Raw genomic sequence first — 13,977 nt, 5'->3', positions numbered from 1 at the left:
GGATGATGATGGTGGAGAGGATGAGCAGGGAACTGCTGAGGGTGAGAGAAATGCAGGGTGCTGTGCATCGGGTCATGGAGGTGGTGATGCTGGCTATGGTGGTGATGGAGGGTTGGTGATGGTGAGGAGTGAGGGGAATAGATATTCCTTCTTGCTCTGGCCCCACTAATTCCATGACCACAGTGCAGCAGGATGGTGCCTCCAGCCCCATTAGTGGAGACACATGATTTCCTGTGGTTCTTGCCTTTAAGGGCAGAAAGGGCTGCACACTCGTCCTAGAAGAAATTCAATGGTTCCTGAGTCAGCAAGCTCCCCAGGCTTGTGGAAGCAGATCACATGGTATCTCAGAAGGATACCTATGTATGTGAGCAGAAAAACAGAGCAAAACAAGATTCCACCACCAGGACGGCAGGAAATGTGGTCAGCTTTCTTTGAGCACTGAGGGAGGTGAGGCCAAGATGAAAGGTCATTGGCTTTTACTAACGAAGAGACACAGAAACTGCTGATTTAAAGGATAATAATAATATAAAAAAACCACCCTGGGGGACATTTTATTGCATTTAGAAAAAGTCCAATTTCATCTCTCATATAAAAAAATAAAAAAGGAGCATTTTGATTTCCATAAAAGCCAACAGATTAATATAAAAAGAAAACGTTCCCGGCCAAGAACGGAGCCCGAGTCATGTTCATGTGTAAGCCTGACCTAACTCCTCCAGCCTCATGTGAGCATCTGCATTTGGCACACAGATCCCTTGTTCTGTAAAAACTATTTCAGGAACACTTTGAAAGGGCTGCCCAGTGATGGCTGCCTCATTTGGGATTTATTATAATATCATTAAGAGGGGTTATATCACTTGGTATAATGTCAGACACATTGTAGCCTGTGGTTTTATGATGTGGACAAATATCACACTCAGGAATAAGATGGCTCTGAACAAATCAGTTCCATCTGGGTCCTACTGTAAATAGAGCTTTTCCCTTCTGCTGCTGGAAGACAGATTCTTGTCGGCATCCGGCCCCTTGACCTTCCATCTTGCAGGGTCTGTCTCTTCTAGAATGCCTTCCTCCTCAAGCTCTGCTGCTTAGAAGAGAGATAAAGAAGAGACGATCTGTAAGATCCAAAAACCTATTAGAGGGAGGAAGATGCTTGTCGAGGAAGATGCTTGTCAAGGAAGGCAGGGAGAGAGGGGAATTAGCTTTTCTCCGGTGCCTGCTCTGTGTCTGAACTTGGGCTAGATAGTTCCACCTGTATCACCTCACCGTGTCCTCATAATGGACCTATAGAGGGAGTAGACATCCTGCAGCTACGTTACAAAATAATACTGAAACTTGACATGATTAAAAATAATATCCAGGTCAAAGTTTGTAAACTAATAATGAACAGGGTTTTTAAAAAAGATTTTTTTTTTAATGTGGACCATTTTTAAAGTCCTTATGGAATTTGTTGTAATATTACTTCTATTTTATGTTTTGTTTTTTTTGGTGATGAAGCATGTGGGATCATAACTTCCCAACCAGGGATTGAACACACACCCCTTATATTGGAAGGTGAAGTCTTAACCACTGGACCACCAGGGAAGTCCCCATTGAATAGGGTTTTGGGGTTTATCTGATTCCAAAGTCTGCAACCTCTTGTGATACTCCTCAAATGTCTGCACATTCATGAGCAAATTATTCACGGGAGAGGAGGGATCAGAAAATGGGGGTGCACGTTGCATTTAGTTAAAGACTCAATCATTTAAAAAGCAAATAGGAGCATGGTGTAATCACTTTGGAACACTATTGGGCAGTTTCTAATGAAGTATCTGCCTTCCTTATGACCCAGCCGTATCATTCCCAGGAGAAATGAGTACATATGTCCACCAAGAGACTTGTCTAAGAATGTTCCTAGCAGCTGTTTCATAGTAGTCAGGAACTGGAAACAACCCAAATGCACATAAGTAAGAAACTGGATAAACAAATGGTGATGTGTTCATATAACAGACTACTACACTGAATTAAAAATAATAAACTCAGGGTAAATGGTGAATCTTAAAGGTGCCCTACTGAGCTAAAAAAGATGGACACAAAAGAGAGCATAAAGCATGATTCTGGTTAGATGAATTTCAAGAATGAAGAAAATTAAACAAAGGTGAAGGAAGTCATATCGAGTTTACCTCTGGGATAAGGGGTAGACATTGCCTGGGAAGGAGCATGAGAAAACTTTCTGAAGCTGTTTACTCACTCAGTCATGTCTGAGTCTTTGTGAGCACCTGGACGGTAGCCTGCCAGGCTCCTCCGTACTTGGGATTTCCCAGGCAAGAATACTAGAGTGGGTTGATATTTCCTACCCTAGGGGATCTTCCTGACCCAGGAAGATGAACTCTCCTCTCCTGCATTGGCAGGCTGATTCTTTATCGTTGACTCACCAGGGAAGCCCTCTAAAGCTGTAGAAATGTTCTACCTCTTGACCTGGGTGGGTGTTACGTGGGTTTATACATAAAATTCATTGCATTGTTTATTTAACTGTTGAGAGACCAAACCTCGATCAACAAGCAGAAAATAATAGTTTAGTAGAAAAATTAGGAGATCCCACTCCAGTACTCTTGCCTGGAAAATCCCATGGACGGAGGAGCCTGGTAAGCTATAGTCCATGGGGTCGCTAGGAGTCGGACACGACGGAGCGACTTCACTTTCACTTTTCACTTTCATGCACTGGAGAAGGAAATGGTAACCCACTTCAGTGTTCTTGCCTGGAGAATCTCAGGGATGGGAGAGCCTGGTGGGCTGCCGTCTCTGGGGTTGCACAGAGTCGAACATGACTGAAGCAGCAGCAGCAGCAGTCCAACTTGGTACTTCCAACTGTTTTCTTTTTAAGTATCTTTTTAGTTCTACTATAGTCATAAAAAAGTAGCATGGAAATATGGAAAGGTTACGTTATGTTATCATATTAGATGTTGGATCTTCAGAGAGAATAAGTAAATGGTTGATTGACTGATTTCTAGAACTTCTTAATAGGGGTTTTCCCAGGTGGCTCAGTGGTAGAGAATACACCTACCAATGTAGGTCACAGGAAACCTGGGTTTGACCTCTGGGTCAGAAAGATCCCCTGGTAAAGGAAATGACAACCCACTCCAGGATTCTTGCCTGGAGAATCCCATGGACAGAGGAACCTTGTGGGCTCTACGCCATGGGGTCGCAAAAAGGTGAATAGAATGGAAGCATAACACATACTTCTCACATACATTGAGAACGCATACTTCTTAAAGTAGAAGATGAGGTGTTATTCTCTTCCCTTGACAACTGTAACTTGCATCTCCCACATGTCCCCGGCCCATCTTCCTTTTCCCTTCTTCCTCCTCCTCCGATTGCATTCATCTTGGTGTTACACAGACTGTGATAGAACAAGGGATTTTAGATGAAGAGAAAGAAAAGGAAAAAAGAAAAGTGAGCCACTTTCATGATGGTGTGAAAATATAAGGAAGAACTCACCATAGTTTTGTCTTTTTTTTTCGGTTGTAGTTCAACACATAAATTGGCAAGGCAATCAGTTTATCTCTGCCAAAAAAAGATGGTGAAAAAATGAGTGTTAATTTATTTGAACAGACAAGTGTCAGATTCAGTCTGAAAAACAATACCATGCTGTTACACTGGTACGTGCTGTCAAGGAATGCAAACATGATTTTATTAACATCCTTCTAAGGAAGTCCATTTACAAACTGGAATGGGTGGTTTATTCTCATTTTATTTTTTGAAAGGATAATATGGTAGAGTTTATTAATTTATTTTATTTATGTCTGTGCTGGGTCTTCATTGCTGTTCCGGCTTTTCTCTAGTTGTGGTGAGAGGAAGCCACTCTTTGTCGCAGTATGCAGGATTCTCTTTGCTGGGGCTTCTCTAGTTGCAGAGGACGGGCTCTAGAGCACAAGATCAAAAGTTGTGGCCCACAGGCGTAGTTGCTCCACGGCATCTGGGATCTTCCCAGATCAGGGATCGGGCCTGTGTCTCCTGTATTGGCAGGAGGATTCTTTGCCACTGAGCCACCAAGGAAGCCTGGGATGGGTGTTTATTATATTTTTTTCCACCAACCCTATGATCTCCATGGTCTCATTGAAGCTTAGGAGAGAATAGTTCTCATGTAAGTTGAGGTTATGGAGACAGATATTCTGAGCAGTTCGGATCACGTGTCTACACTGCCTTGTGCCATGAAACTGTGTGCAGCTCCTTGCTTCTCTTTATGTGGATCTGGGTTACTTGGACCAGGGACTCTGCTGCCCTGGGTTCTTGTCGCTTTAGTTGCCTGAGCACGGCTCAGGCCATCGCTGGTGTCCAGAGTCTGCCTTTGGCCTCCCTGCCCTTCTGTGTGGGGGGAACCAATGATCCCTGGTACCTGGCTAATGGCATCTTCTTATTTTGTAGACATGGTTGTCCTGAATCCACAGGGGAGGATGGCGAACGACAGGGTGAGTGAAAAAGGAATAGCTTGATGGTGGAAATGCAGGGGACTCTTGGGTTAAATTTACTGCCCTATCCCTCCCCACTCCAAACCATGACCTGTTCTACACTTCCCAATTGAAGGGAATGTGAGAGCACAGCTCGTATTATCACTGGTGGGGTGTAAATTGTCTGGGCTGGCACAGAACAGCAGACCCAAATGCCAGTTGCTGACCTCAGCGGCATCCACCTAATTCCTAGTGCAAAAGCTTGGCCTGATGATGGGAGTTGGGTCACAGTTACTCACGGATGCTCGTGGCTATCTGGGCCAGGACTCACACCCTCCCTGTTCATGGCAGGAAGTCATATGAGGCCGAAAGATGTGAAATTAACTGTCCTTCTCTGCACCTCAGTCTGTAAATGTGATTAGTCTGCAAAACATGAGGATAACAGGGCCAGTATTTTTTTCTTAATTGAAATCCTCAGACTTTAATTTCACCCCGTCCTTATAAAATGGATGTTTTCTCAGCTACATGAGGACACTTAAAGTTTTAGTATGCTGAGTTTTTAAACATCATCCAAATGTTTTTATGTTTTCTTTTCCATGTACTGTGGTCATTCTTTGCTTACACAGTACATTCCACAAATATTTATTGAGTACCTAGTATATGCTAAGCATACTTTTGGCAATGAGAGCAAAGAAACAAAGGAAGTAGACTGAGTTCCTATTATGACCAGGCTTGTATTCTAGTGAGTAAACAAAGCATAAAGAAAAAAAAAAAAAAACAACAAGTAGTTGATGCCAGTTAGTGAGATGCAGTATTAATGAGAGACAAAATAAAGTTTGAGGGTGGAGAGGATAGGTCAGGGGCTGTGGTTGTAGTTAGAGAGATAAAGAAAGAACTTGCTAATGAAGACCCAATAATCCACTTGTTCTCCAAGCATGTATAAGTGTGGTAGACTTTAGAAATGGCTTGGCAGCAGGGCTACCAAGAGGGAGGTAATACCAGAGCATCACAAGCCTGCTTTGAGATGACCTGCTTATTCAAAATATCCTTGAGTCCCTGGACCCTGAAGGCTCACTGGCCCTTCCCCGAGCTAATACAACTGCAACCTTTTTCTTTTGTTAAAATTTATTCATTTATTTTAATTGGAGGGTAATTACCTTACAATATTGTGATGTTTTTTGCCATACATCAGTTCACATGGGCCATAGGTATACATGTGTCTCCTCTGACCTGAACCCGCCTCCCACCCCTCTCCCCACCATGTCACTCCAGTTTGTCACCGAGCACCAGCTTTGGGTGCCCTGGGTCATACATCACACTTGCACTGGTTATCCAATTTTACACATGGTAATGTATATGTTTCAGTGCTCTTCTCGCAAATCATCCCACCCTCTCCTTCTCCCAGTGAGTCCAAAAGACTGTTCTTTATGTCTGTGTCGCCTCTGCTGCCTTGCATGTGGGACTGTCAATACCATCTTTCTCGATTCCATATATATTTGTTAGGATATGGTGTTTTCTTGATGGCTCTTTAACTCCTTCCCTACTGCTTCTCCATCTCTCCTCTTCATACCTTCTTTCATGTGTTGCTCTCAAAATCTTCAGATTCCTCTGATGTTGTGCAGAAATGTTTGGTTGTCCTTGGCTCCAACTCTATTTTTGGTCAATATTTATACATCCAAATTCATCAACATCCTCAGCAGGACAGGGGCCTTTATTAAACATGACACATTTTCTTTAGTGACTAGAGAGAGAAAAATGCCAAGAACGAGGCACGTATGTATAAACTTTGTATGGATGCTGGGGCAGTGTACTCTGCTGTGTCTGTCTAGAATGTTGAGGCTGGGACTGCATCCTCATAAAGGAAAAGAAGTGAATGTTTTTAGATCAGAGGCACCCAAAGGGAAAGCAGATCCTGCAGAACGATGTGGAAATGTGGAAAGAAAACCTCAGATCAAAGAGATTACCTCTTTGGGTTTTGCTCCCTAGGGATCGATATTCAGGATGTGTTCAAAGGCTTCCAAGAACAGGAGTCTGTGTTTCATCTGGGGGTGCAGCAATGGGACCATATAAACTAGTAACCTGGAGACGCTTCTACAAGAGAGAGTCATGTGCAGTCGAAGAACCACAGCTGGCAGTCAGCTTTCAGTAATATCACGTGACAATTCTGTTCTCTGAGAGTGTTCAATAAAGGCACAACCTTTGAGGAAGGCAATGGATCCATCAGCATTTAGTAGGTACATCCTCTTTGATCCAATGATTTTACTTTCAGAAATGTGACCCGGAGATCTGCTTTTATACAGTGTATGTACAAGGATTAGTCATTGAATCCAAGTTTGTGATAACAGATCCCTGGAAACAATCTCAATATATTGGGAGCTTTTTAAATTTAAGAAATGATACTTTTTACAAATTTTTTTTTCGTATTGGAGTATATACTACTAGAAATCAGTGGAGAAATAACTCCAGAAAGAATGAAGGGATGGAGCCAAAGCAAAAAGAATACCCAGCTGTGGATGTACCTGGTGATAGAAGCAAGGTCCGATGCTGTAAACAGCAATATTGCATAGGAACCTGGAATGTCAGGTCTATGAATCAAGGCAAATTGGAAGTGGTCAAACAAGAGATGGCAAGAGTGAATGTCGACATTCTAGGAATCAGCGAACTGAAATGGACTGGAATAGGTGAATTTAACTCAGATGACCATTATATCTACTACTGCGGGCAGGAATCCCTCAGAAGAGATGGAGTAGCCATCCTGGTCAACAAAAGAGTCCGAAATGCAGTACTTGGATGCAATCTCAAAAATGACAGAATGATCTCTGTTCATTTCCAAGGCAAACCATTCAATATCACAGTAATCCAAGTCTATGCCCCAACCAGTAATGCTGAAGAAGCTGAAGTTGAACGGTTCTATGAAGACCTACAAGACCTTTTAGAACTAACACCCAAAAAAGATGTCCTTTTCATTATAGGGGACTGGAATGCAAAAGTAGGAAGTCAAGAAACACCTGGAGTAACAGGCAAATTTGGCCTTGGAATACGGAATGAAGCAGGGCAAAGACTAATAGAGTTTTGCCAAGAAAATGCACTGGTCATAACAAACACCCTCTTCCAACAACACAAGAGAAGACTCTATACATGGACATCACCAGATGGTCAACACTGAAATCAGATTGATTATATTCTTTGCAGCCAAAGATGGAGAAACTCTATACAGTCAGCAAAAACAAGACCAGGAGCTGACTGTGGCTCAGACCATGAACTCCTTATTGCCAAATTCAGACTTAAATTGAAGAAAGCAGGGAAAACCACTAGACCATTCAGGTATGACCTAAATCAAATCCCTTATGATTATACAGTGGAAGTGAGAAATTTAAGGGCCTAGATCTGATAGATAGAATGCCTGATGAGCTATGGAATGAGGTTTGTGACATTGTACAGGAGACAGGGATCAAGACCATCCCCATGGAAAAGAAATGCAAAAAAGCAAAATGGCTGTCTGGGGAGGCATTACAAATAGCTGTGAAAAGAAGAGAAGCTTAAAGCAAAGGAGAAAAGGAAAGATATAAACATCTGAATGCAGAGTTCCAAAGAATAGCAAGAAGAGATAAGAAAGCCTTCTTCAGCGATCAATGCAAAGAAGTAGAGGAAAACAACAGAATGGGAAAGACTAGAGATCTCTTCAAGAAAATCAGAGCTACCAAAGGAACATTTCATGCAAAGATGGGCTCAATAAAGGACAGAAATGGTATGGACCTAACAGAAGCAGAAGATATTAAGAAGAAATGGCAAGAATACACAGAAGAACTGTACAAAAAAGATCTTCACGACCCAGATAATCATGATGGTGTGATCACTGACCTAGAGCCAGACATCCTGGAATGTGAAGTCAAGTGGGCCTTAGAAAGCATCACTACGAACAAAGCTAGTGGAGGTGATGGAATTCCAGTGGAGCTATTCCAAATCCTGAAAGATGATGCTGTGAAAGTGCTCACTCAATATGCCAGCAAATTAGGAAAACTCAGCAGTTGCCACAGGACTGGAAAAGGTCAGTTTTCATTCCAATCCCAAAGAAAGGCAATGCCAAAGAATGCTCAAACTACCGCACAATTGCACTCATCTCACACGCTAGTAAAGTAATGCTTAAAATTCTCCAAGCCAGGCTTCAGCAACATGTGAACTGTGAACTTCCTGATGTTCAAGCTGCTTTTAGAAACAGCAGAGGAACCAGAGATCAAATTGCCAACATCTGATGGATCATGGAAAAAGCAAGAGAGTTCCAGAAAAACATCTATTTCTGCTTTATTGACTATGCCAAAGCCTTTGACTGTGTGGATCACAACAAACTGTAGAAAATTCTGGAAGAGATAGGAATACCAGACCACCTGATCTGCCTCTTGAGAAATCTGTATGCAGGTCAGGAAGCAACAGTTAGAACTGGACATGGAACAACAGACTGGTTCCAAATAGGAAAAGGAGTACATCAAGGCTGTATGTTGTCACCCTGTTTATTTAACTTATATGCAGAGTACATCATGAGAAATGCTGGACTGGAAGAAACACAAGCTGGAATCAAGATTGCCAGGAGAAATATCAATAACCTCAGATATGCAGATGACACCACCCTTATGGCAGAAAGTGAAGAGGAACTAAAAAGCCTGTTGATGAAAGTGAAAGTGGAGAGTGAAAAAGTTGGCTTAAGGCTCAACATTCAGAAAACGAAGATCATGGCATCCGGTCCCATCACTTCATGGGAAATAGATGGGGAAACAGTGGAAACAGTGTCAGACTTTATTTTTCTGGGCTCCAAAATCACTACAGATGGTGACTGCAGCCATGAAATTAAAAGACACTTACTCCTTGGAAGGAAAGTTATGACCAACCTAGATGGCATATTCAAAAGCAGAGACATTCCTTTGCCAACAAAGGTTCGTCTAGTCAAGGCTATGGTTTTTCCTGTGGTCATGTATGGATGTGAGAGTTGGACTGTGAAGAAAGCTGAGTGCCGAAGAATTGATGCTTTTGAACTGTGGTGTTGGAGAAGACTCTTGAGAGTCCCTTGGACTGCAAGGAGATCCAACCAGTCCATCTAAAGGAGATCAGCCCTGGGATTTCTTTGGAAGGAATTTTGCTAAAGCTGAAACTCCAGTACTTTGGCCACCTCATGCGAAGAGTTCACTCATTGGAAAAGACTCTGATGCTGGGAGGGATTGGGGGCAAGAGGAGAAGGGGATGACAGAGGATGAGATGGCTGGATGGCGTCACTGACTCGATGGACATGAGTCTGAGTGAACTCCGGGAGTTGGTGATGGACAGTGAGGCCTGGCGTGCTGTCATTCATGGGGTCGCAAAGAGTCGGACACGACTGAGCAACTGATCTGATCTGATTGGAGTATAACTGATTAGGGCTTCCCAGGCTAAAGAATCCACCTGCAATGCAGGAGCCACAGGAGACATGGGTTTAATCCCTGGGTCGGGAAAGATCCCCTGGAGGAGGGTCCCCTGGAGGAGGGCATTGCAACCCACTCCAGTATTCTTGCCTGGAGACCCCCATGGACAGAGGAGCCTGGCAGGGCTACAGTCCATAGGGTGGCAAAGAGTCGGCCATGACTGAAGCGACTTAGCATGCATGCATAGCTGATTAACAATGATGTGATAGTTTCAGCAAAGGGGCTCAGCCATACATATACATGTATACATTTTCCCTCAAACTCCCCTCCCATCCAGGCTGCCACATAACATTGAACAGAGTTCCCTGTGCTGTACAGTAGGTCCTTGTTGGTTATCCATTTTAAAAATAACAGTGTGTACATGTCTACCCCAAACTCCCTAACTATCCCTTGCCCCCATCCTTCCCTGCTGGCAACCATAAATTTATTCTCCAAGTCTGTGAGTCTGCTTCTATTTTGTAAATAAGTTCATTTGTAAGAAACAATACATTAAAAGGTGCTTATAATTGTAGCCATTGTAAAGAATGAAGACACTGCTCATGGACTGACAGGGAATGATATTCAAGATAGATTGTTGAGTGGAAGACACCAAGGGAAGGATGCTACCCACAGGATTTTTTTCAGAGATTCTCTCATTGGTTAAATAACAAAGTAAAGAGGCAATAAAAATTCTGTGGTGAAGGATCTTTTTAAAAAGGTACTAGAGAATTTTCTTAGGCTTCATAGAGGCAGTCTTGCAAAGATATTTCCTGTAGAAAGCCTTTGGCTGAGGTAGCATTAGACTGAGCTGTGTCTCACCTCCTGGGCACAGTCCCTCCTGATCTGGATGTCCTGGTTCCCCAGGAACTGCTGTGCAAGTACCTAGCGTGGTTCCTGGCATGTAGTGAGTCTCCATCTTGGCAGGAACTTCTCCAGGGAGGGAACTCACCACTGCCCTTCTCTCTTGCTAGACAGTTCCAATTCTTAGGAGAAACCTTATTTTGAGCTCAACTGCTTGCCGGGAGAATCCCATGGACTGAGGAGTCTGGCCAGCTACAGTCCATGGGGTCACAAAGAGTTGGACATGACTGAAGTGACTTTGCACGCATGCATGCCTCTTTTTAAGCCCCAGCAGGAATTCTGGCTTGGCTCTGAATGGGGGTCACTCATGTAGGGAGTATCATTGCCTTGGATGCACAGATTCTCCAACACTGACTCCAAAGCTGAGACGACCCTTCCACACTTCTGAGATGGGTTTTGCACCAAGGGCATGGTGAGCCTGGTGCTGTTGCTAACATTTTCTGAGACCTCTGAACCCTGAAGCCTCTATCCCTGTACTAGTGAGCTCTTCACTGCTGCATTCTTGGCCTCTTCCTCTAGTTCTGGAAAGTTCAGGAGCTAGATCTTTAAAAAGGCTTCTCTGACTGACTTCATGTTCAAGACTGTTGGCCATCTTAGCTCTGCTTTATGTATTTTAATTAACTGTTACTCTCTTGTGCCCGAGGTGATTTTTTTTTAATCCAAGAAGAGCAAACATAAGGAAATCAAATAAATAAATACTAATGAACAGAGGAGCGAGGACTGGTGAGGTTAATTGACTTTCTGGGGCTGCAAGCAGCTTGAGAGCAGTGGCTGACTCAGGGAGGGGAGCCGGTCTGGTCACCTCCTCCGTGCTCTGATCACTTTGTCATTTTACTGCCCAAATGCGTGCCTTCTTAATAGCAGAGATAGAAACGAAAGCTACTTTTTCAGCACCTTATTGGGTCTTTTCTCTACTAAAGAGTATTGATTTTTCTCTTCTCTTGGTCTGGGATGGAGCCGAATGGAGTCTTTCTGAGTCTGAACATTGAGCCAGTGAGTGTGGTACCAATGTGCTTGAGTGCCAGTGACCATGAATGCTTGTGCCCATGAGCCCACAGCCTCACTGGGATGGCCCAATTATGTAAAAGCTCTGAAACACCATAACAACCTGGCCTGGTGTGTACAAGGGAGGAGGAAGTTATCCAGGGTTCATTATATTGTTCTAATCACACCATTTACTGTAATGAGACACAAAATTGTGCCAGTTTCACAATTATGATATATATCAGAGCTTAATTGTATATACAAGATGGCATATTTGATTGAGTCATGGACCAGATTGTCCATGGACCAGATTTGATTGTGATGGACCAGAGATTCTCATTTCACACGCTTCCCTTTTCTTCCCAACAAAGAAGCATCTAGAACTGGTAGACTTATGAGCTGCTGGAGAATCAGCTCACCCCACAAGCCAACATCTCCTGGCTTTCAAAATAATGAGGAAACACTGGAACCCCATGACTAGAGAGCAAAGGAGACTGAATAAATAAAAACAGACATGATAAAAATATCACGGTTTTTGATAGTCCTTGCACACACATCTGGCTTCCATTTGTTGGGATTTTCTCATTTGTTAAATGACCAAGAAAAAAAAAAATAGAGAGAGAGCTAATAAAAATTCTGTGGTTAAAGGTCTCTTAAAAAGTACTAGAAAAGCAAGTTCAGTCTTTGCTGCATTTGTTGCTGATTATGGGTAAAAATGGGGAGAGACGTTGACCATTGTGACTTGGATCTGGAACGTATTGATGAACTCCCAGCGGCTCGGGTGTTTGTCACTGTCTGATGCTCGTGGAACTTGGGCAGGGGAGGGATGGAGGGAGAGGCCCTTGCAAGGACCTTGCTTTGCCATATGAGTTGCCTTCATGAGGGTCACTGTTGCACTCTGGGGTCCATTTCTGGAAATGTCTCCAGTAGTCAAAAGCATGTTACCAAAGATGCATCTCACGGGAGGGAGGAGGTGATGAGGAAAAGATGATGGATAAGACTCTTCCACTATGTCCTGGGTGCCAGGTGTTGGGCAGCAGGACCAATGGTGACCCCTGCCCCACTGGCAGGCAGAAAGATAGCTGGTTTTAGAGACAGCCTTTTCGACCTAGAACTACCAAAAGACTCCCATAAAAATCTGGATAGCCCAGGTCTGGGTAGTTGGCAGCTGCTGTTTGTTTATGCTCTGAGACCCTAACTCTAGGGAGAAAGACTGACCTACCTGTTGGGCAAGCAGTGTCACTTGATACCAAGTTATTTTTCCCTTCATTCATTAGTTCATTCATTCATTCTTTGTATTAGCTTCTATATGTGCCTTGACAAGTGTTAAGGCTGCAGAAATACAAAATGAAGTAGACATAATGCTGTCAGGAACTTCGTAGCTCAGTGGGAAAGTGGTCATTGTTGTTTAGTTGCTAAGTCATGTCCAGCTCTTTCGTGATTCCATGAACTGAAGCCCGCTGGCTCCCTCTGTCCATGGATTTCCCAGGCAAGAATACTGGAGTGGGTTGCCATTTCTTTCTCCAGGGGATCTTTCTAACCCAGGGCTCGAACCTAAGTCTCCTGCCCTGGCAGGCGGATTCTTTACCCCTGAACCACCAAGGTGTACAAGAAAATATACAATACTTGGGGGAGGTACTATCTTAGCTGAGGTTTCACAGGGGCAGGTATAATAATTGCTGCTTGGTTGGGAATGAGTCTGTACAGGAGATGATGCTTGAAGTAGCCAGAGAAATTCACCAGGTGGATGAGTTGGAGAGAGAATTTTTTTTTTCTGGTCCAGGGATTTGGGTCATTAAAGGCAAAGAAACCTGAAGTAGTCAAGGGGTTTGAGAAGGCCACAGGCTGAGCACATATAAACCAGTTTCTAATGAAGTGTATTGATCAACCAACTCAGTCCAACCAACTCGATTCAGTGAATGCTTTTGGATTCTCATCTAGGGCTCTGTCCAGGTGTCTAGTGTCTGTTGCAACGATGCAGGTGAATGGAGATGCAAATGTAAGACTCAGGCTTTGTCCAAAAGGAGTTCCAAGGTTCAGGGAGGCAAAAGCGAGCAGATATCCTGTATGACAAGGGTCCTCAACACTGGCCATGGACTGGTACCGGCCTGTGGCCTGTTAGAAGACAGGCTCACTGTAGGAGGTGAGTGGCGGGTGAAACTGAAACCATCTTCTGCCCGCATCACCACTACCCTCGGCCTGTGGAAAAACTGTTTTCCACAAAACTGGTACCTGGTGTCAAAAAAGGTTAGGGACTGAGGTGTACTGTGGGTAGTGTGTTA

The 13,977-nt window shown here is 43.6% G+C and overlaps 1 protein-coding gene across 1 annotated transcript; it reads left to right on the top strand.

The window, feature by feature from the left end:
- Positions 1-4,400: 4,400 nt before the first annotated feature.
- On the top strand, positions 4,401-7,737 carry LOC132346839 (craniofacial development protein 2-like; the record flags this gene model as incomplete). The annotated part of the gene is given in 2 exon segments (XM_059892794.1): positions 4,401-4,442; positions 6,958-7,737. Coding segments are annotated over 2 exon segments (822 nt in total), but the record flags the coding sequence as incomplete, so codon positions are not given.
- Between the last annotated feature and the right edge of the window lie 6,240 nt (positions 7,738-13,977).

Source organism: Bos taurus, chromosome 13 (assembly GCF_002263795.3).
Source record: "Bos taurus isolate L1 Dominette 01449 registration number 42190680 breed Hereford chromosome 13, ARS-UCD2.0, whole genome shotgun sequence".
NCBI lineage: Eukaryota > Metazoa > Chordata > Mammalia > Artiodactyla > Bovidae > Bos > Bos taurus.
Note: the sequence above shows the minus strand (reverse complement) of the source record. Positions and strands in the feature narration are given on the sequence as shown.